At 40.2% G+C, this 22,975-nt stretch overlaps 1 protein-coding gene across 3 annotated transcripts in view; it reads right to left on the reverse strand.

Moving 5' to 3' along the window:
• Window positions 1-253: 253 nt before the first annotated feature.
• Window positions 254-22,975, reverse strand: part of LOC307133107 (actin filament-associated protein 1-like 2) — a 107,910-nt gene continuing 85,188 nt past the window's right edge. For 2 of the 3 annotated variants that reach the window (XM_079827913.1, XM_079827914.1), the window contains 7 exons: window positions 18,259-18,473; window positions 17,497-17,600; window positions 17,193-17,313; window positions 16,042-16,132; window positions 12,157-12,326; window positions 7,144-7,254; window positions 254-1,355 (listed from right to left, as the gene is read on the reverse strand). In XM_079827913.1, coding sequence (XP_079684039.1) covers window positions 1,329-1,355; window positions 7,144-7,254; window positions 12,157-12,326; window positions 16,042-16,132; window positions 17,193-17,313; window positions 17,497-17,600; window positions 18,259-18,473 — 839 coding nt within the window. In that variant the 3' untranslated portion in view covers window positions 254-1,328. Of the gene's footprint in view, window positions 1,356-7,143; window positions 7,255-12,156; window positions 12,327-16,041; window positions 16,133-17,192; window positions 17,314-17,496; window positions 17,601-17,709; window positions 17,743-18,258; window positions 18,474-22,975 lie in introns of all 3 variants that reach the window. The other variant, XM_079827912.1, reaches the window with a different exon arrangement.

Here is a 22,975-nt window from a genome sequence, read left to right on the forward strand (position 1 = left end):
CTACTGAAAGAAAAAGTCACTTAAAAGTAGGGGTGTAACAAATATGTCATAATATATCGCAATATAAAACTGCAACAAATCCACGATTGTTGCATTTTTATATTGCGACATATTTACACCCCTACTTTTAAGTGACAATCTGTATTGTGTATAGTCCATCAAAGAAAAAAGGTCAACTTTTAATGGTCAAATTTTTTTTTTTTAAATGGTCAACTTAATTTAACTTGTATTGAAAACTGATTTTTTTTTTTTTACATTAACCTTTAATGAAATCATCAGAACTGCCATATTCTGCCACGTGACTACAATGTCATACCATTTAAAAAATGTTTTACTCTACTGTATCTCGAGAAAACAAGTAGAAAAAAGAAAAAAAAGATTCATAGACAACGAGAAATGAAGAAATTATGCTTTATCCAGCATTGCTTTATTTATTGTACAAATACTATGCTCATTAGTGGTATTTTTGTTCTCCACAGTTATCATTTGTACAGCAATATTAGGCCATTCTATCATAAACAAGTTACCAAACTATACAGAAAAACCTTCCCTAAAGTGGGATCAATACCAGAAAAATCTCTTCAGCTGTAATGACAAATCAATGCTTCATAAAAACATGGATAAAAAATGTAGTTATGGCACATTATTAAAAAAGCTCAACACATAATACGCTGCATGTGCACTGATTGATAAAAACTGTACAAATGTTGATAAATTACCACAGATTTGTGAGTCTAGTGAAAATAAAAAATTAAGAGGTAATTACACTTAAATAATCAATAATCATTTAGTAATAATCATATCGTGTTTGATCTTCACACTGACGATTCCTGATTTTGACCATGACAATGACTTCCTGAAAACCGCAGACACAGTTGGTTGAGGTTGAGTTCAAGTGCAAAGTGATTTACATAAGGATAAATATTGTGCTATGATGATAAACGTAAAACTCCACTTTATTTAAATGTGCCATTTATACACATAGTTATTCTACCTGAAATGTTGGTGTCATAGTTATCTTACATTTCTAAAGAAATGTACATCAGCATCACCTCAACAAACATGGAAATGTAAAAATGTTTTGCAGTTGCTCCCTATTATGTAGCCATCTGTGTGAAGATGAAAGTTTGTATATAAACAGAATATGGCGCTAAAGAGATTGTTTGATTTTGGTTATTTTCCTAACAGTACCAAAAAAAAACCAAAAATAACAAAGAACTTTAAAAATCCAAACCACTGCATGATCCACATGCTTGGAAAGAATATTATTTTCAGTGCAATAATATACTGATGATATGAGGGGAATGTTGGAGAGTCTTCTCTTGCTGTCAACCTGAAGCTTTGGTTTCCCACTCCTACAAACACAAACAAATAGGTTAAGGGTCATAGCAGTGTTATTTGACTAATATGTATATGCCATAATAGTTTTTATCAATATTTTGAATTGGCTTTTATTTGTTTATAATCAGTAATATTTTAGTTTCATTTTTAGTAATTTTGTTTTGTGCTATTGTCAGTGTTCTTTTTTGTGCTGTCAAATTGATTAATTGCATCCAACATAAAAGTTTGTGAATATATATATATATATACAGGGAGTGCAGAATTATTAGGCACGTTGATTTTCTGATCATATTTTTTTTCCAGGCACATTTGACCAATTTCAAACCACAGTAATCCTAATAACTACTATTGATTTAGTATTTAATAATGTATAAGTGATATATAATTGTTCATGAAGGCTGGAAATGAAAATCACCTTATATTCAGGTGTGCAGAATTATTAGGCATGTTTTCTTTTACGGATAAATTGAGCCAAAAAAGAGATTTAACTCAGACTGAAAAGTCAAAAAGTATTAAATGCCCATGAGAAGGATGCAATACTAATGCAATACTAGACATTGCAGTTAAGGCATGACCATTGGACAGTGAAATGCTCGTTGGGTCAGCAGGGTCAGACAAAAACAGGTGGTGAAGAAAAGACACCTGTTAACTGCAAAAGAATTAAGAATTAAGGTGAAGAATTAAGGGTGAAACCATCAGGAACCCTTTAGTCTCCAGCGCCACCATTTTCCAGAGCTGCAACCTACCTGGAGTCTCCAGAAGTGCAAGGTGTCAGGATCTCAGAGACTTCAGTTAGGTAAAGAATCCTAAAAAATGACCCCCACTAGATAAGAATCACAAGCTGAAGTGTTGTAAAATACATGAAGAAGGTTTTTTTATAGGCTTTATGGACAGATAGGTTGAGAGTAACTCTTGAAGGACCAGCACCACATCCTCTAGTACCACTGTTTGAAGAATTCATCTTCCAGAATCTGGCAGTACGTTTTGGGAGTTCATTTTTAGTCCATCTCTGCAAAACGGACTTCAGGATGGACTAAAATGAACTCCCAAAACGTACTGCCAGATTCTGGAAGATGAATTCTTCAAACAGTGGTACTAGAGGATGTGGTGCTGGTCCTTCAAGAGTCATTCTCAACCTATAAAATCTATAAAGCCTATAAAAAAGCACGCTTCATGTATTTTACAACACTTCAGCTTATGATTCTTATTTAGTGGGGGTCATTTTTTAGGATTCTTTACCTTACTGAAGTCTCTGAGATCCTGACACTTTGCACTTCTGGAGACTCCAGGTAGGTTGCAGCTCTGGAAAATGGTGGCGCTGGAGACTAAAGGGTTCCTGATGGTTTCACCCTTAATTCTTCACCTTAATTCTTAATTCTTTTGTGGTTAATAGGTGTCTTTTCTCCGCCACATGTTTTTGTCTGACCCTGCTGACCCAACGAGCATTTCACTGTCCAATGGTCATGCCTTAACTGCAATGTCTAGTATTGCATCCTTCTCATGGGCATTTAATACTTTTTTACTTTTCAGTCTGAGTTAAATCTCTTTTTTGGCTCAATTTATCTGTAAAAGAAAACATGCCTAATAATTCTGCACACCTGAATATAAGGTGTTTTTCATTTCCAGCCTTCATGAACAATTATATATCACTTATACATTATTAAATACTAAATCAATAGTAGTTATTAGGATTACTGTGGTTTGGAATTGGTCAAATGTGCCTGGAAAAAAAATATGATCAGAAAATCAACGTGCCTAATAATTCTGCACTCCCTGTATATATATATATATATATATATATATATATATATATATATATATATATATATATATATATATATATATATATATATATATATATATATATATATATATATATATATATATATATATATATATAGTATATTAGGGCTGGGCGATATATCACATGACATTGTTAGGCGCATCTCGTCAGTAAAGCCGGTTCCTTGATTAGTAGTAAATCGCCATCACCTGCTTTCAGATAGAGCGGCATTTACTACACAGAGCCGTAGTTCACTGACAAGCTGTTGAGACATTCAGATGGTAGAGTCAGAATTTGGTGTAAACAGAATGAGAACATGGATCCATCATGCCTTGTTACCACTGTGCAGGCTGGTGGTGGTGGTGTAATGGTGTGGGGGATGTTTTATTGGCACACTTTAGGCCCCTTAGTGCCAATTGGCCATGTCCATCCCTTTATGACCACCAAGTACCCATCCTCTGATGGCTACTTCCAGCAGGATAATGCACCATGTCACAAAGCTCGAATCATTTCAAATTGGTTTCTTCAACATGACAATGAGTTCACTGTACTAAAATGGCCCCCACAGTCACCAGATCTCAACCCAATAGAGCATCTTTGGGATGTGGTGGAACGGGAGCTTCGTGCCCTGGATGTGCATCCCACAAATCTCCATCAACTGCAAGATGCTATCCTATCAATATGGGCCAACATTTCTAAAGAATGCTTTCAGCACCTTGTTGAATCAATGGCACGTAGATAACCCAGAGACAAAAAACCACAAGGCTCCTACTGCATCGGATATAGAAAATTTACGAATTTATGTTTTGCGAGCCCTGGCGACCCACTTTGTCCCGTGGACAGCTTTAAAAAATATCTGTCAAAGTGTCCAGAAAATGCCAGCGCGTTCTATTTGCTTTCGAGACGCATCCCTCTGTGCAAACTCGAGAGCACCGAAGTAACCAAATCTACCAAATCTAAATTGTATACTTTAAATTCTTGTTGTTCAGGTGGAAGTTATCACACAAATGTACACAAACCATAGTTTGCGGAGCACTGCCGTTGTACGACTCTCTGATGCCGGACTAGAAAGTCGCCAGATCATGTCAGTGACAGACCACCGATACGAGACGAGTTTGCGGTCATATTGGGGCCCCATCTTTGTCAGAGAGGAGGGCATGGAGTGACATACTGACATCTAGAACCTCAACAAGCAAAGTGAAACATAATTTCACCTCTATGCCTAAACTTGAAATAACCCTACCGTTTTCCAAGTCTAATTTCACGATAAATGGAAATGTTGAGTTTAACATCAATTAGTATAACGATGGGTAAAACAATCCCAAAACAAAATTTTCAACTGTTTGATTTTTTTTATTTAATGCATTTCAATAAATGTAATGTGTCTTTATATTTATAGTAGCCTAAACTATGGTTAGAGACGCCGGTTTTATTTCCCACACTACATCATTTATTTAAATAAATGATATGATTAGTTAAAATAAAGATTGTTTGTTGTCAATGTCAGTGTTGCCTGTCATTCATAAATAATTTTAATAAATCCCTTAAAGAATCATTAAGTTAGCCGATGTTAGCTATATGCTTAAAGGGGTCATATAATGTTATATGCCTGTACACAACCAACCTATAATGATAAAAATCCATCCAGTGTTTTTTTTTATCTCCTTATATGTTTTCCCCTGTCTCAAATCGAGCCGTCTGACCGTTTGACGTCACACAGTCGGACGCCCCTCCCACGATTGTTAATTGACAGCAGCGTTTCAAAACAGACCCGCCCTGAACGAGCTGTCATCATAGTCCGCCATTTTTGATACGCTGGAGCGGAATGGCGTCTAAGCAATTATGGTGTTCTGTTCTTGGGTGTAATAACGAACACAGCAGTCATTTTGATGTTCCTAAATCCGAACCGCTGAAGACGCAGTGGCTGAGTTTTGTTTTCGAAGGGAATATTCCCCCCGATCAACGTCAATGCTTTCATGTTTGCGTGAATCATTTCTCACCTAACTGCTTTATAAACTAGGGTCAGTATAAAGAAGGTTTTGCCAAGAAGCTGCTCCTGAAAAAAGGATCGGTACTAAGTGGCAACCTCCCCCAGTTTCTCTTGAAGCCAATACGGAAGTGACTTAAACTGCAATTCCTCGACTGGCTGCTAGGGACAGGCTCCAGAAGGGAGCAGAATCTGATTGAGCTCCATGTTAAAATGCCCAACTTTACAGCAGAAAAACACATGTTTACAGCCTGGTCCAAATTGTGGTTTTGGTCTATATGGCTAATTTTGCCCTTCATGACAACTGTGAGGGGAGTGAATTTTTTTTATAACTCATTCGTTTACATTATATAAAGCCTTAAAGTTCTGCATAATTAAGGGCGTGACCACTTTGAGTGAGGTGAATAGCCATTTATCTGCTGTCTGTTAGTCATCGTGTCACCTCAGCTCCACCCACGTTCCGCCTCTTTGCCCATTTTCTATTATCCAGGAGTGACGCGTGATGACACGCTGACAAGATGGCAACGGCCAGCTCGTCCCTACTTTGCGCTTCAAAACGGCTCTTCAGAAGCCTATGGGTGACGTCACAGACACTATGTCCATATTTTTTTACAGTCTATGATCGGTAACTATTCATGTTCCTGCTGCACCTCCAGAAGAAGTGAATGTAACGTTTTATTAACCTTTATATTAATCTTTGCAAATCGCTTGCACGCTTCACAATGAATGCGGCTAAAGTTTACAGGGTAAGTTACATTACGGCATGCTTTCTATGTATGACGTTCTCAATATAACTCATAATCCCACGTTTATAATTAACAACGCGTTATGGTTATTACAAACTGTGTACGCTGGTGATAAAGTTAACGTGGTAACACTACAATCTGTCAATGAACTAACGTATACATCAGTAAACACATAGCATTCGTATCTCACTACGCTACCCTGCCAGTACAAAGATAGATCAAAGTGACATTACGTTAACCAACCATTCAGAAACGTTATAAACGTCAGAAACCTTAATTGTCGAACTTCGTCAGGGCCGTCATCTTGTTCCGGGTCCGACTCCGATTCAAATTGATACGGTTGCACTCAGAGATTCCCGTTGCCAAAATATACCCTCAACTGTTGTCAAGGCAACAATCCACGTGTGTTGTGTCAAACGCCCCAGGCCCCACAGAACGAGGGGCGGGGTGAGCAAAGCTCATTATCATTTAAGGGCACATGCACTGAAATGGCTTGCTGAAAACAGAGCTGTTTTTGACCAGGTAAAATGAGTGTTTTCTTACAATACTAGTATATTACAAACTTTTAATTTAGACACTAAAGAATCATATTAACTTGTACAAATATGGCATTATATGATCCCTTTAAGCAACGAGGGGACTTCAGACTGTAGACTTTAAAGAAGAGAAGCACACAGTGCAGGTAACTTGCGCACGCATCTCTCTCTCTCTCTCTCTCTCTCTCTCTCTCTCTCTCTGATCTTTCTCTTTCAGTTCTCTTTCTCTCTCTTTTAATAATGAATTTAAATAAATATGATAATTCGTTCAAATAAAAACAATCCGATGGCTCTACTTTATTTAAAGCGGATGGAGTACTAGAACTAACAAGCCGTAACTTAAGAAAATTACCGTCATTTTAACCCATCTGTTAAAAAATTACACTGTAAACATCAGTTACAGCTTTAACTTGTTTTTAACTTGGCAAATAACCAAGGTCTAAGAGGGATAATCCACGGCTAGCCATGCATTAAAGGATTTTATCCATGCGTCGGGTGGTTCTACGTCGTGCATTAAAATCCTTTAATGCATGGCTAGCCGTGGATTATCCCTTACATCTACAAACTTATGTTGAACGCGATTAATCACAATTAATCGGTTTGACAGACATTTTTCAATATTACGGTTTAGGTTTAAATTCAGTTTTAGTTATGTATATCCAGTTAGTAATTTTAGTGTATCAATTTGCCAAATCCAATACAAATCCATGTGGGAGACTGTGCAGTGTGCTCATGCTGAAGGAATCTTACCTTCCTTCTTTGGAAGACCCTGCCATGCTCGATAAACAGGGCAGACGGAGCTTTCTTTAGGGTGCTTTTTGCTGAGGCAGTTCTTCTCAAGAGTGGGGTCAGAAAGCCCCCCTTTGAGAGACAGAAAAACAGAGGTGAGTGTTCAAGACATTTCCCTTTATAGGATGACATTTTTGTAGGATTTTTATAGGATCAAATATCCTAAATGACTCAAACAAGAGTCACAGCTTCTAAAAACACACTTCTAAAAACATTTCAAAAGTCAGCAGACTCCTCCACTGAGCCCACTCATCATGGTTTGATAAAGTAGGATGTAATGGTCGGTCAAAACAGCTCTTATCTGAGCGTTATTCTCTGCTCCTCAGGGAGGAAGTGACTCCCAATCCATCCCACTGTAATTGCATGACTCACAACAGCAGCAGCGACAACTGACAAACAAAGCACAAAACAAGACTAGCCACAAAAAAACGACATAATAAAATACCAGAAAAATGCTCCAAAATCAAACAACCTTATATTTGTCTCATGTATTTGATCTTACAAATCAATATGAACTTGTTGCAAAGTGTTGCAGTTACAAAATCCAAGCAACAGGTGGCAGTGTAACAATAAAACTTCAATTCAGCAGTTCAGTCATCTGCCCAGACCCGAGGCCTAGTTTAAATGGCTCCTACCAGCCCTTACAAATAATACTATGGTATTATCATGTTTTAATGTACTAAGGTTACTGTGGTTTTTCTAACATTACTATGGTGAAGGGTACTGTGGCAGCACCATGATACAGTTTTGTCGCCATCCTACAAGGATTTAGTTAACTAAAACAAAAATCATAAAAAAAGTGTTTTACTTAAATAAAATAAACGTTATTGTATTAAAAATGTTAAGTTTCTCATTTTCATTTAGTTAAACTCGATCTACAAAAAATAACTAAAACTAAAACCAAAATAAAACGAATAAAAAAAAGACAAAAACACAATAAAATTCCTTAATGTTAAAGGAACACGCCACTTTTTTAGAAAATTGACAAATTTTCCAACTCCCCTTGAGTTAAACAGTTGAGTTTTACCGTTTTCGAATCCATTTAGCCGATCTCCTTGTCTGGCAGAAGCACTTTTAACATAGCTTAGCATAGATCATTGAATCCGATTAGACCGTTCTCGCTCAAAAAATGACCAAAGAGTAGGGTTGGGCATCGTTTTGATTTGAACGATTCTGATTCCGATTCCGATTCTTAGTTTCGATTCCGGTTCTTTTCGATTCTCGATTCCGATTCTTTGAGGGGTGGAGTCACAACATGTCACAGGCTCATTTCACAGAGGAAAATTGTATTTTGATTCAATAATGAGTTTTAGTTTTGGGACTTTCTCCGCTGGCATTTTCACTTGCTTTGCTGCAAAGGTGAATGGAGTTTCACATGAGTCCCGGTTTAGCAATAGCATTAACAGCAGTCATATTAGGACTGCTACTAGCGTGGGCAATTTGCGTATATGCTACATTTATCTACGAGGGGGAAAAATAATTTCAGTAACGTTGTTGTTCACCACAATTCGCAATTTGGTCAAGGGCTTTGTTATTACACTACCTGATTATGACGAGGTGGGATAATGTTAGTTCACCCTGAAATGAAAATAAAGCCATCTTTTACTCACCCAGCTGTTGTTCAAATGCGCGTGTTCATGTGTGTGCGCACTCCAAGCCGCAGTAGCCTCGTGCAATATTGTCATGACAACCGGTACACAATATTCACTTAAGGAGGTTATATTATTAGTATTATTTCTTATCATATACGTTATAGAAAAGACGAGAATCGCGTTTTTTTCTATTGAGCTTGATTTCTCCAAATGGTGCGTGTGTGTGTGTGTGCTTATCCTGGGTGCAATGACAACAGTGCGAGTTATTATAGTAGGCATGAGCGCCGGCGGCTGCTGACGGCTCTGTACACAGAGGAGCGCGCTCAGAATAACGGCTGAGCTCAGTGTTTTTACTGAATAATACGGTTTCTTTCTCGCAAAACCTTATAGTGTGCCCCCTGAACACTTTCCATATGGCGCGCGTCTCCCTGTATCGTTGCGTGATACATTTGTTTATTTTTTGTAATGTTTTAGCTGATCGCCATTCACTGCCATTCCATAATAGGAAGGAGCGCGTGCAGGAACAGTATTTTAAATGTCATAGGACATAGGGCACTGGGACAACATCAGGGTAAGTAAAAGAAGGCTTTATTTTCATTTCAGGGTGAACTATCCCTTTAGTAACGTTGGTTAGCGCAGGGTTGCCCTAGGAGAACAGACCTGCGCAGCATTTTAAACACGCTACACTCGTTAATTTATACACCACATATTTGTAGTGCATCCTCCCGTGCACGAAATAAGTTTGTGATATGTGTTGCACTGTGCCGACCCAGGCTTTTTTTTTTTAAAGTGAAATAAAGCCACACTTTTGAGCGCCGATTACCGTGCTCCATGGCTGCAACAGAACAAACGGGCGTGGCAAGCACTTCCGAAAACTTGCGCGTTTGGAACCGATGATCGGAATCGAAAACAAAATTTCTAAACGATTCCAATGGCATCGTTATTTTTTAAACGGTTCCAAGTTGGAACCGGTTCTCGATGCCCAACCCTACCAAAGAGTTTAAATAATTTTCCTATTTAAAACTCGACTCTTCTGCAGTTACATTGTGTACTAAGACCGACGGAAAATGAAAAGTTGCAATTTTCTAGGCCGATATGGCTAGGAACTATACTCTCATTCCTGTGTAATAATCAAGGAACTTATCTGCCGTCCCATGGGTGCAGCAGGCGCAATGATATTACACTTCCATCAACATAACCAACGTGACAACCTGCTTGCACAGGGAGCATGCTGGGGAATATTTTCAGTTGCTGCGTAATATCATTGCAACTTTTCATTTTCCGTCGGTCTTAGTACACAATGTAACTACAGAAGAGTCAAGTTTTAAATAGGAAAAATATCTCTTTGGTCATTTTTTGAGCAAGATGCTAACGGTCTAATCAGATTCAATGATCTATGCTAAGCTATGCTAAAAATGCTACCGCCAGACCCGGAGATCGGCTGAATGGATTCGAAAGCGGTAAAACTCAACTGTTTAACTCTAGGGGAGTTGGAAAATGAGCCTATTTTCAAAAATAGTGGCATGTTCCTTTAAGTAAAATTAAAATGGAACATTTAAAGGAGCACTGTAAATCTTAGCGACATCTAGCGGTGAGGTTGTGAATTGCAACCGTCTACCGCTCACCTCTCCCTTTCAAAGCACATAGAGAAGCTACGGTGGCCGACACAGGACAAAAATGTTGTCGTCTGAGAGAGCAGGGAGTAGCTAGCACTCTGTAGGGTGCAAAATGGCGATTTCACTGCAAGGGGACCCAAGGTGTATGTAGATAGAAATGGCTCATTCTAAGGTAGTAAAAACATAACAGTTTGTTATGTAAGGTCTTTATACACCACTGAAAACATAGTTATGTATATTATATTGCATTTCTGTCAACAGATCCTCATAAATATTACACACTGCACCTTTAAAGATAAATAATAATTCAAAATATTAATAGAAACTATGATATTATAATAGTACCTCATTGAAACTAAAATAACAGTGCAAAATACTGTACACTGATATACTGTAAACTGTATACCATGAATGTACATGGTATTCAATAACAAGGTACTCCCATGATATAGTCAAACCAAAATTTATTCAGACACCTTCAACATTTTCTCACATTATCATAGTTTACTATAGTTTAGAAAATGTTAATAAAATATGACAAGAACTCAGAGTTAAAGGTGCACTATGTAACTTTCACGTCGACTAGAGGTCGTCTGTTCAAGTTTGAGTGCAGAATCCTGGGACATGTGGTCTTCACCTCACAGCCGTTGGAAAAGAATCGGGATAGGTCTCGGGCAGAAATCATGTTCATGGATGCGATTATTAATGTTACTGTAGTATGAAGCAGAGCAGGACCGAGTGTTGTGGAGCTGAGCAAGGCCGCTGGAGTGATTGTTAATAAGATGAAGGCATCACACGTCTCGCGAGCAGCAGGACTTTTATTATGACACAGTCGCCTTTTCCGGTCATGAGTATGAGGTAACGCAGCTCTGTTTATCATATTAGATACATCTGAGTGTGTTGAAAATGAAGTTATGGTGTTACTCTGTGCGTTCGCTCGGCGGCTGCTATGACACTTTTTGCACACTGCAGTAAGAGTAAAGCGTTTCTGAAAAATAAAACCGGAAACCGAGGGCAACACAGATATGACGCAATCGACAGGCAACTCCCACACGTCCCGGTTCCTTGGTTAAAATAGCAATTTCTCACGATTTACAAATAGTTGGAAACATTTGGGATATTGTAAGTACTTTTTACATAGTGCACCTTTGCTGTTTTAGAACAAATTAATCTTGATAATGTCAGATAACTTTGATAGAAAGGTATGTAATGGATTACAATCAGCTGTCAGCTGTTACATTTAAGTACACAATTAGATAATACCAATTTAGGTCAACCAATTACCAAGCAATGCTTCATTTTGTTCAATCTGTGGGATAAAAGGTCAGATTAGCAATTAAAGAAAAAAACACTTAAGCAAAACATGGTCAGGTCAAGTTTCTGAATAATTTTGGTCCCAAATTTTTATATATTTTACTGGTAGTCCACTGTATGAAGAATTTTTGGGTATAATATGTCACAGTTTACTTTATTTTGCTATCCTCACCTACATAAAATTAACTATAGTGTCCTGCACCCACTAGTAAAAAAATATATCTGGTGTCTGAATAATTTTTGGTTTGACTGTATGTTCAAACAAAACAAACATGGTATTACTGTGGTACAATTAGGTAAGAATGGTAACACCATGGATTTCCTTGAAATGTCTACCAAACACCATGATGCATGAATATGGTATTCATCCAGTGCTGTGATACAATTTCAAAGTTCCATGGTATTATAACCTGATTCCATGGTTTTATAAGTATCAGGCGGACAGTTGTTACCTGTGCTCGTTCAGTGCAGAAAGCAAGGGATCGTCTGAAGGAATTCCGTTTAGCTGGCTTCGTCCCCACGCTCACAAGGTTGATCTCTGACCCTGCTCGTAACTGCACACAACTCTTTCCTGTCAGGTCCAGCTTCTGCACACCCCTCTCAATCTCAAACACTTTTCTACCTAAAACAAACACACAAGGGATTGGCAAGCTTTTGTAATGTTTTTGAAATAAGTCTCATATGCTCATCAAGATTCAAGAAATGCATTAAAGAGACAATATTACATCTATTTTATTATATTTCAAAATGTTATACTCCTGCGTTGTGCACATTCTCTACAGCCACACCTGACATGTATATGACATAAATATAGATACAGACAAAAATATATACAGTGAGGAAAATAAGTATTTGAACACCCTGCTATTTTGCAAGTTCTCCCACTTAGAAATCATGGAGGGGTCTGAAATTGTCATCGTAGGTGCATGTCCACTGTGAGCGACATAATCTAAAAAAAAAATATCCATAAATCACAATGTATGATTTTTTAACTATTTATTTGAATGATACAGCTGCAAATAAGTATTTGAACACCTGTCTATCAGCTAGAATTCTGACCTTAAAACACCTGTTAGTCTGCCTTTAAAATGTCCACCTCCACTCCATTTATTATCCTAAATTAGATGCACCTGTTTGAGGTTGTTAGCTGCATCAAGACACCTGTCCACTCCCAACAATCAGTAAGAATCCAACTACTAACATGGCCAAGACCAAAGAGTTGTCCAAAGACACTAGAGACAAAATTGTACACCTCCACAAGGCTGAAAAGGGCTACGGGGAAATTGCCAAGCAGCTTGGTGAAAAAAGGTCCACTGTTGGAGCAATCATTAGAAAATGGAAGAAGCTAAACATGACTGTCAATCTCCCTCGGACTGGGGCTCCATGCAAGATCTCACCTCGTGGGGTCTCAATGATCCTAAGAAAGGTGAGAAATCAGCCCAGAACTACACGGGAGGAGCTGGTCAATGACCTGAAAAGAGCTGGGACCACCGTTTCCAAGGTTACTGTTGGTAATACACTAAGACGTCATTGTTTGAAATCATGCATGGCACGGAAGGTTCCCCTGCTTAAACCAGCACATGTCCAGGCCCGTCTTAAGTTTGCCAATGACCATTTGGATGATCCAGAGGAGTCATGGGAGAAAGTCATGTGGTCAGATGAGACCAAAATAGAACTTTTTGGTCATAATTCCACTAAACGTGTTTGGAAGAAGAAGAATGATGAGTACCATCCCAAGAACACCATCCCTACTGTGAAGCATGGGGGTGGTAGTATCATGCTTTGGGGGTGTTTTTCTGCACATGGGACAGGGCGACTGCACTGTATTAAGGAGAGGATGACCGGGGCTATGTATTGCGAGATTTTGGGGAACAACCTCCTTCCCTCAGTTAGAGCATTAAAGATGGGTCGAGGCTGGGTCTTCCAACATGACAATGACCCGAAGCACACAGCCAGGATAACCAAGCATATCAAGGTTCTGGCGTGGCCTAGCCAGTCTCCAGACCTAAACCCAATAGAGAATCTTTGGAGGGAGCTCAAACTCCGTGTTTCTCAGCGACAGGCCAGAAACCTGACTGATCTAGAGAAGATCTGTGTGGAGGAGTGGGCCAAAATCCCTCCTGCAGTGTGTGCAAACCTGGTGAAAAACTACAGGAAACGTTTGACCTCTGTAATTGCAAACAAAGGCTACTTTTATTTATAATATTTTTAAAAAGTTTGTGAGCCCTGTGTGTGTAATAAGCAGAGTGTACGTGCGTTGTGCACCCGCCTATAGCCACGTATTACTAACGTGCTCTTTAAATAACACAAAAAATACTGATGACAAAAAATAATGATAACTGTGTCGGGCTGAAACTAGCAAAAAACACTTGCATCGTGCCTGGCGTCGCATTGCGCCAGGTGTATGATGGATAGGGCCCAAAATATGAGAGATGTGATGTGTAAAGGAAAAAAAAAAAATCAAGATTATTTTTATTGTGAGCAGAATAATTATATTGTGCTTCCACCACAGAATGCTTTTAAAACATGAAATGTGGTGGAAATTACATTGTGGAAATGTTCATAACTTTCATAAATGTAAAAATAAAACATTTTATTGAATTGTTGTTTTTCTAAAAGGTACTGTCTTATAGATGTTTATTCACTTTTCTACTTTTTACCTGTCTTAATCTCTTCCCCGAGTATAGCACGTCCTGAAAAGTTGGGTTCAAAAAGAAAACATGATATTCATGGTTTTGACTGAAGAATCTTAAAGGATGTGTGTGTGTGTGTGTGTGTGTGTGTGTGTGTGTGTGTGTGTGTGTGTGTGTGTGTGTGTGTGTGTGTGTGTGTGTGTGTGTGTGTGTGTGCGCGCACATGCCACAAATGCTACATCCCTGTACTGCAACCAAAACCACAAGGGAGAAAAAAATGCCAGCCGCCGCTGATCCCTACCAAAATGGGAGCACAAGAGTGTTGCCTTTCTCTGCTGAGACAGTCCAGAAACAGAGTCTAAACCTCACCTCACATGCCCTATAGTACACACTATAAAACACATGCTCACACATATTCATATTCTAAACACAGCTCCAACATTACTGTTCAAAACTTTGTAAGTGTCAGTAAAATGTTTTTTTTTTTTTTACTATTAATACTTTTATTTGGCAAGGATGCATTAAATTGATCAAAAGTGACAGTAAAGACATTTATAATGCTACAAAAGGTTTCCATTTTAAATAAATGCTGTTTTTTACATTCTACTCATCTAAGAATTCTGAAAAAAAGTATCATGGTTTCCACAAAAATATTGAGCAGCACAACTTAAAAAAAACAAACGTTTATAATAATAATAAAAAATGTTTCTATAACACCAAATTAGCATATTTGAATGATTTCGAAAGGATCACATGACACTGAAGACTGGATTAATGGCTGCTGAAAGCTCAGTTTTGTCATCAACTAACATTTTAAAATATAGTAAAATAGAAAACTTAATTTAAATTGTAATGACATTTCACAAAGTAAAGGTTTTACAGTACAAGTTGTATCTGACACCTCATGAGAAAAACAGAACTTTAAAAAGGAATATAATCATGATCTAATCAAAGTCAATAGAAACCACTTAAGTCCATTTGTACAAGAAAAGATCAGATCATCTAAACATTCCTTAAGAATGTAATGTTATAGTGATTTATACAGGTCACAGTGTCCTTTTTAAGCAAATAAAACATGTGAAAAGCAAAAATGTATGCTCTGGGATGTTATGCATATCAATAAACCATGATCATGGAAAGTTGAGCTTTGAGCACAGGCACCAGCCACCATAAAATGATTTAGTATTGTTCAAATTAAAAGCAGATGCCTCTGAATTGTCAAGTATTTATATTAGTCTTAATCATATGTTTTGTGCTCAAGAGGGAAATGGGCTTATGCTTGGCCTGTCCTATAGGCGATACAGCCATTCGCCAAAGGTCTGTGAGATGGTCTATAAATGTAGATCATAACTTCCAACATCCATTTGCATCTCTAATTTTATTGACCAAATGCATTAATGTATTATTAAAGATTTTTATGAGAGAAAAATGACCTGGAAAGACTATATGGTTATATGTGATGATGCTGATCTGTTTAAAGCAATGAGGTTAGAGTGAAAAAAATTCCCATTAATGTAAAAGCAGTTTTAAAAGGACTTTTACAACAAAGTTGGCGACAGAATGAATGGGACAAGGCAATGGGAGTTGGAAATGGGAAAAATGAGAGAGAACTATAAATGTACAGTATATTTTATTCTTAATGTGTTTCCTTTTCTTAAAAAGTACAACTCAGGATTAGGGACTGTAGTAATATGACTGACTCACTGTGGTTGCTGAAGATTTCATTATTGCTGTAGTTGGCAGAATCCTTGGATGACACCAATTCTCCATTTCCACCAGTGTAGGGTTTCTGAAACTGACAAATGGATGAAACAGATGTATAAGTTATATGTAATGTTAGTTTGTCAGAATAGCAATGCACAAGCAATGACTGTCCATGAATTAAAAAAGGCAACATGAAATCAAAATGTACCTTATTTACTATAGTATAACATTGTATTGGATTGGGGGGGGGGGGGGGGGGGGGGGGGGATGTTCTTTAAGAAGAATGTCATATACACCTTGGATGACTTGTTGAGTAAATAATGGGCTAATTTTCATTTATGGGTGAACTAACTCACTAACTAAGATTAATAAATGCTGTAGAAGTATTGTTCATTCTTAGTTCATGTTAACTAAAGTAGTTAACTAATGTTACCAAATGAAACCTTATTGTAAAGTGTTACTAGTAAATTTAATGCTTCACAACATTATAAAGGACAGTATGAAAAATGGATATTCATTTAGAAATTTTCTAAACATTACATTTAACAGTGTTATTAAATTATTATTGTTATTTACCTCGATTACGATAAATTAACATTTTTTTTATTTTTTTTTGCCCTCATAAGGTTTTTGAGTAAGTTCCCTGATAAGGTTTGTACTGTAAATATTTTCTACTATTAAAGGTGGAATTTTTTTTTCTAATGAAAAAGTGCATTTCATTGTGATTTTAAAATACTTGAAGGAAACGGTTCACTTTCAGCAGATATTGTCTATGGGGCAGACTTCTGCTTTTTGTACATCAGATACAGATAAATTAGCACAGTAGGCCTACATTAAATTTATTTGAATGCATTAATGAGAGAGTGATGGTGTTGTGTGTGATTTGTAACACTATAAATGTATTTAATGTTACTTTTCATCAATTGAATGTGTCCTTGCTGAATAAAAGCATTAATTCCTTTAAACAAACAAACTTCTGAATGGTAATGTATAACCACATTTATTGCATAACTAGTGAGATGTAAATTCACTAAACTGCAAAAAAAACTGAACAGCTTGCTCAAACCATTTGTTTTTGTTGTTTTTTTTATCTGGTCACATACACTTCATTTTTCAATGGTCTGTTTAACACCCCCACTGCTGGACCGTACCATGTGCTCCAGTATGGATGAGTTTGAATAGATGGGCTGAGAATGGATTCCACCACACAGCTGCTGAAAGGGATCGTCCATGTACATGTTTGAGGTGGGGAACTTGCGGCTTTTCAGACCACTGAGGAACAGAGGAAACGAAAAGAGAAGAATGGAAAGAGGATGCGGAAAGAATGTAAGTATTTTTGTGAGTGAGTGTGTGTGTGTGTGTGTGTGTGTGTGTGTGTGTGTGTAGTTCAGTGATTCATGTTTGGTTCATATGGAATGCTGGCAGCAGACAGACAGCATGTGAGTGTGTATGTACCTCAGTGACTCCTGGCTGGTGTGTTCATATGGAGAACCAGCTACAGTGGAACTCCCATCCTGCAGGAGCTGAACCCACTGCTCTTTATCATCTTCACAATTTGTCTGCACATTCATACATGAAAAATAACATATACACATGGGCTTCGGAACCATTGTATGTGGGGACAAGACCCACCCACTTTTTACGATCAATGATATTGGACCCACTCACTTTTATCGTCTCTAATTCAGCACGTCTGTTTACCTACCCCAAACCAATAAACACTTATTATTAAACATGTTAGATGCTTTATTTCCACTTTTTAAATATTATATAAAAGGGATTATATTTATAAAATTATATAAATATATTTAAAAGGGAGTAGAGTGAGTTCGGCAAAAGGCGGATTCGAACCTCGGTTCGATTTGCGTCAAAACTTGATGCCATGTGTCTTACCCCTACACTATTGCTGCTCTCAATGATTTTGTGATTTCCGTAATTTTGTCTTGCCCAACCAGACGTTTAGCAAACAAGAAGGTATTTTTGTACTTAATGTAAATGTAAATTTTACTCAAGTAAAAATTTTCTGAGAGGACCCACCCAAAATTTTTTTTGCTTCCGACACCCATGCATATACAAAAAAAACATGGCATTACCATGGTACCATGCCCTCAATATCTACTATCTATTACTAAAACTAGAATAAAAATAAATTAAAGAAATTACTAAATACTAATATTTAAAAAATGTATACAAGCGAATCTCAAATCATTATTGTACCTCTAGTACAGCCACCTGGTCTCCGTGCTGTGTGATAGTAATGCGGTATGCATGTGCTGTATCCGGGCCGGGATAGACCTCACACCCTCTGAGCTGAACCGTGTACTGAGGGGTCTCTTCCGACTCCTCATCTCGATACATCTTCAGAACCCCGTCCTCCACCCGACACCACAGACTCTGCCACTGACAGTTCATCAGCACGTTCAGGAAGGCCGCTGAGGACAGTGGACAGAGAAAGACAGAAGTGTCCACATGTTACCAGTGCCTGATAATAATTTGTGTGCATGGTATATTTGTGTGTAGCTCATTACATTTAAAATTGTGACATTGGTTGGCTGGTGTTCTTAAAGTTGGCATTTTTAACCCTTGTGTTATGTTGCAGGTCAATTTGATTAAAATTTTTAATTTGTCAGAAATATCAGTTAACCTATGTTTTTCTCATTTAGGGTCATGAACATGCATGCTAAGTTTCAACATGCTGATGTGTTTTGACTTATACACACACAATTACTGTTACGTTTGTGATGTTCGCGGGTCAATTTGACTGTAGAGACCCAAAATAATAAAATTTCTTTATATTTGGTTATTTTAGTTTTTTACTAACCTGTGAAGCTAAAAAAAATATATTTTCCCCACTTATCTCAATACAGAAATATTTTTTGTATGCCACAAATGGTAAACATTTGCTTTCTTAAATACTATCTAACCTATATTGTTTTTCTTGAAATTTTGTGACTTTTTCTCATTTAGGGTCATGAACATGCATGTAAAGTTTCAACATGCTGATGCGTGGTGAAATGTGCATATAGAATTTGTATACACTCTTGCTGATCGTGGGTCAATTTGACCCATATAGACAGCTATTCAAAAGCAATTGTACAGACCCAAAATACAAAACACTTTGTTGTATGTCAGAGCTCTTCAACTCTAGTCCTGAAGTGCCCGTGTCTTGCTGAGTTTAGTAAGCCGCTGCAACTGCAGGAACCTATGGCGAGCCCGCAGGGCAGGAAGGACCAATCAGGTCCCTCTAATATTCCCACCACAAGGGGCAGCAGAATTTGCATAGCCAAGGGTATAAAAGACCCTGTCTTGCCAGGTTCGTCAGATTATTTCTTCTTCAGCGTCTCACCTCGCTGAGCTCTGGATTGAAGCCTGCCGTCGACACGCACCCAGCGGAACTCTGCAGCCTGAGGACGTCGGACTCTCCCTCCGCCTTCAGCCTGCCTTCCAGCTGCGCCATCCGGCACATATCCTTTAATACCAATCCGTGTGTTTGCCGTTGCTACACACTCACGAAAAGAGCCGAGACGTTGTTTCAAATGTCTCGTTCCTGCGCCTCGTGTAGAGGCTTTCTCTCGGACGAGGATCGGCACATCATCTGCGTCTCATGTCTCGGACGAGATCACGCGCAGGCCTGGCCCTGCAGACCCTTCAGGCTCGGCTCGCCAGTTTCGATCCGAATCCCGTCCCTTGCTCTCAGCCTCTTGAGCCGCGTTAAAAGAAACGCTGCGACCAGAGGCCCCCGGAGCGCTCTGACGAGCACACGCCAGTCATTTCCCCGCTTGCCTCGCCATAGCCTGTCATGTTCGCCGAGGAAAAGCACAGCTCCCCTCGTCTGGCGGCTGCTACAGTTTCATTAGGCGGACCGGAAGAGGAGGAGGATGACAGCCTTTCGCTTGCTGCATCTGAAAGCGGGTGGTCGGACACCGTCTCGGAGCACACTACTTCGACGCGGACTGCCATGGGCGGCAAAACCTCAGTGGACGCTGAGCTCATGCGCCTGCTTACTAAGGCCGTGGACGACCTCGGCATTGACTGGTCTCAACCCCAGGAGCCCACGAGAAGCAGACTGGACGAGTGGTTTTTCGAGAACCGCCGCCACCCGACCACTCAAAAACACGCTCCCTTCTTCCCAGAAGTCAACGAGGAACTATCCAAGTCATGGAAGGCGCCATTTTCATCTCGCGCCAAATCTTCTTTTTCTCCCGCGCTCTCGGTGGTCGATGGCGCTCAGGAAAAGGGATATCACGCTCTTCCTCCCCTCGAGGAAGCCATCGCTGCACACCTTTGCCCGCCCTCCGCCAGGGGATGGCAGTCAAAGGCTGTACCCCAGGCGGCCTCAGCGCTACACTCTATGGCGGTGCTTCAGGTCTTCCAGGCCAAATTCCTCCATTCCCTGGATGAGTCTGTCTCTGATGCCGAGGCTCTGAAGGACCTGCGCGGTGCCACTGACTTGGCCCTGCGCGCGACTAAGGCCAACGCTCAGGCGATCGGCAGATGCATGGCCAACTTGACGGTGTTGGAGCGCCATTTGAGGCTCAACCTAACCGAGATGAAAGACTCGGACAAGACCGCTTTCCTGGACACGCCCATGTCGCCTTCAGGATTATTCAGTCCCTCTGTGGTTTTGTTCACAGAACATTTGAACAATGCAACATTTCCTGCCCAAGCGTTCCAGCTCCTCACGCTGGGCCAGCCCAGCCCACCAAGGCGGCGCCACCAGCTCACAGCGTTCCCGCTTTACGAGCCGCAGCAGGCCGCCGGAGCGTCGAGGTCCCCGACCCAGCAATGTGTCGAAACCTGAGCCACCGAAGCCGTCCTAGCCAGAGGCACAAATACCCCTTTTCCACCAAGGCAGTGCTAATCCCAGTTCATAGTTGGTTCGACTGAGGAGCCTTCTAAGAACCGTTTGCTTTTCCACATGCGCTGAGAGCCACAACAGAGCCATGTCTTACGTCACTGTATACGTCTCATTTTTCTCAGCAACGCTAGCGAGGCAGCGGCAGTGTTGCACGGTTTTCCCGCAGAATTGGGCTACTTCATCACTGTTGCCGCGGGCTGTTTTTCATGTCCGCGGGTTGAAGCGTCCCCAGTTATGTGATATTTAGCCCCGGGAATGCGAATTTTAGTAGGCAACCATGCCAAAAAAACATGTTTTACCCCCAAATGTGATTTTTACCGGGGAAGCCCCCCTGAAGCACGATTGGGCTTGTTTTGAGTAGCAATTGGGCGGGTTTTGTTGTGAAAACCTGGCAACCCTGGGCAGCGGGAAACACAAACACACCAGGCTTGTTCGAGATGCATCGGCGCTGCGCAGACCGATCCACATATGATATAAAAAAACGCATGAGTGAATCAAAAGCATAAGGAGTCATATGCTCTCGCTGGACTCGTTATCATACGGCGATCGGTCTCTGCACAGCACCGCTGTGAACAAGCCTTACATTAACAATGCAAACGTTGCGTTACTATTGATTCACATATGGCTTTACGATCCTACATCGGCATCAAAACACAGCGAATCCAACGCATTCATGCAGTTCGCCGTAATTTGTATAGACGGTGATTACAAACGAGCAGCAGCTGTTAGCTCCATTTGCTGCTATTTCAACAATGGCGGATCTCAAGTTTGTGTTCGTCTTGTTGACCCCACCCCCAGTGCCTGACGTAATCGGTTCTTACTTCTAGCCCTGTTCTAGCCCAGCAATGTTTTGGTGCTACTTAAGAACCACTTTTCCTGGCTTGGAGCTGGGGCTTTGGGTGTGGAAACACAAAGAACAGATTTGAAACTAGGCTCTGGCTCCGATCTAGCTCTAGCACTGCCTTGGTGGAAAAGGGGTAAAAGAGAAGGTGGATAATACCCGCTTCAGCCGGTGTACCACCTCGCTCTCTTCCGAAACGTCCCCCAGCTCCCTTCAATCAGGTGGCTGGGCACATTACATACACAGCCAACGAGCCCGCAAACAAACGCGCTCGCCTGCACACAAACGCAGTTTTCAAGGCGATGCATATGAATCACAAAAAGGGTTTTTTCTCTGTAGGCAGTGTGCCAGCATTAAAGCATGTACCCCTACACTCAATCACTCCCCCATGTTCCCCAGTCCCCTGCACCCAGGCGGCTGGAAACACTATCCTCACAGTCAACGAGTCCGTACTCAAACGCGCTCGCCTGTACACAAGCACCAATATCCTATGTCCCCCGGCCCCCTGCACTCAGGCGGCGGGAAACAATTATCTCGCAATCAGAGAGCCCGTGAACAAACGCGCTCCGATAAGCGCCACTTTAACACAACATTATCAGGCCACCGAGTCCCTGTTACTCAGCGACTCGCCCCACAAATTAATTCCGCCCCTGGCTTCGAAGGCCGAGGCCTGGCAGGCCATTCCCGGCATTTCAAAATGGGTGTTGAACATAATAGAACAAGGTTACTCGCTACAGTTTGCTCTTTTCACGGCTTTCGCGCCGTGGAAGAGACAACGGTGAGAAGCGACACAAGTCCTGTGCTTCGAACCGAAATATCAAAACTGTTAATGAAAGGGGCGGTGGAAGCCGTACACCCCTCACAGAGCGAGTCAGGCTTTTACAGTCGTTACTTCCTTGTACCAAAAAAGGACGGTGGTCTCAGGCCCACTCTAGATCTCAGACATCTGAACAAGGCCCTTATAAAGCGCCCGTTCAAAATGTTGAAAATGAAACAAATCCTAGCGCACATTCGCCCGGGAGATTGGTTTTTCACTGTAGATCTAGAGGATGCCTATTTCCACATACAAATAGCCCCTCATCACAGGCCATTCTTGAGATTCGCCTTCGAGGGGAAAGTTTACCAATACAGGGTGCTACCCTTTGGTCTATCTCTGGCTCCCTGCACGTTTACGAAGTGCATGGAAGCTGCGCTAACCCCGCTGAGGCTTCGGGGAATAAGAATTCTCAACTATC

Source organism: Gobio gobio, assembly GCF_949357685.1.
Source record: "Gobio gobio genome assembly, chromosome: 10".
Classification (NCBI taxonomy): domain Eukaryota; kingdom Metazoa; phylum Chordata; class Actinopteri; order Cypriniformes; family Gobionidae; genus Gobio; species Gobio gobio.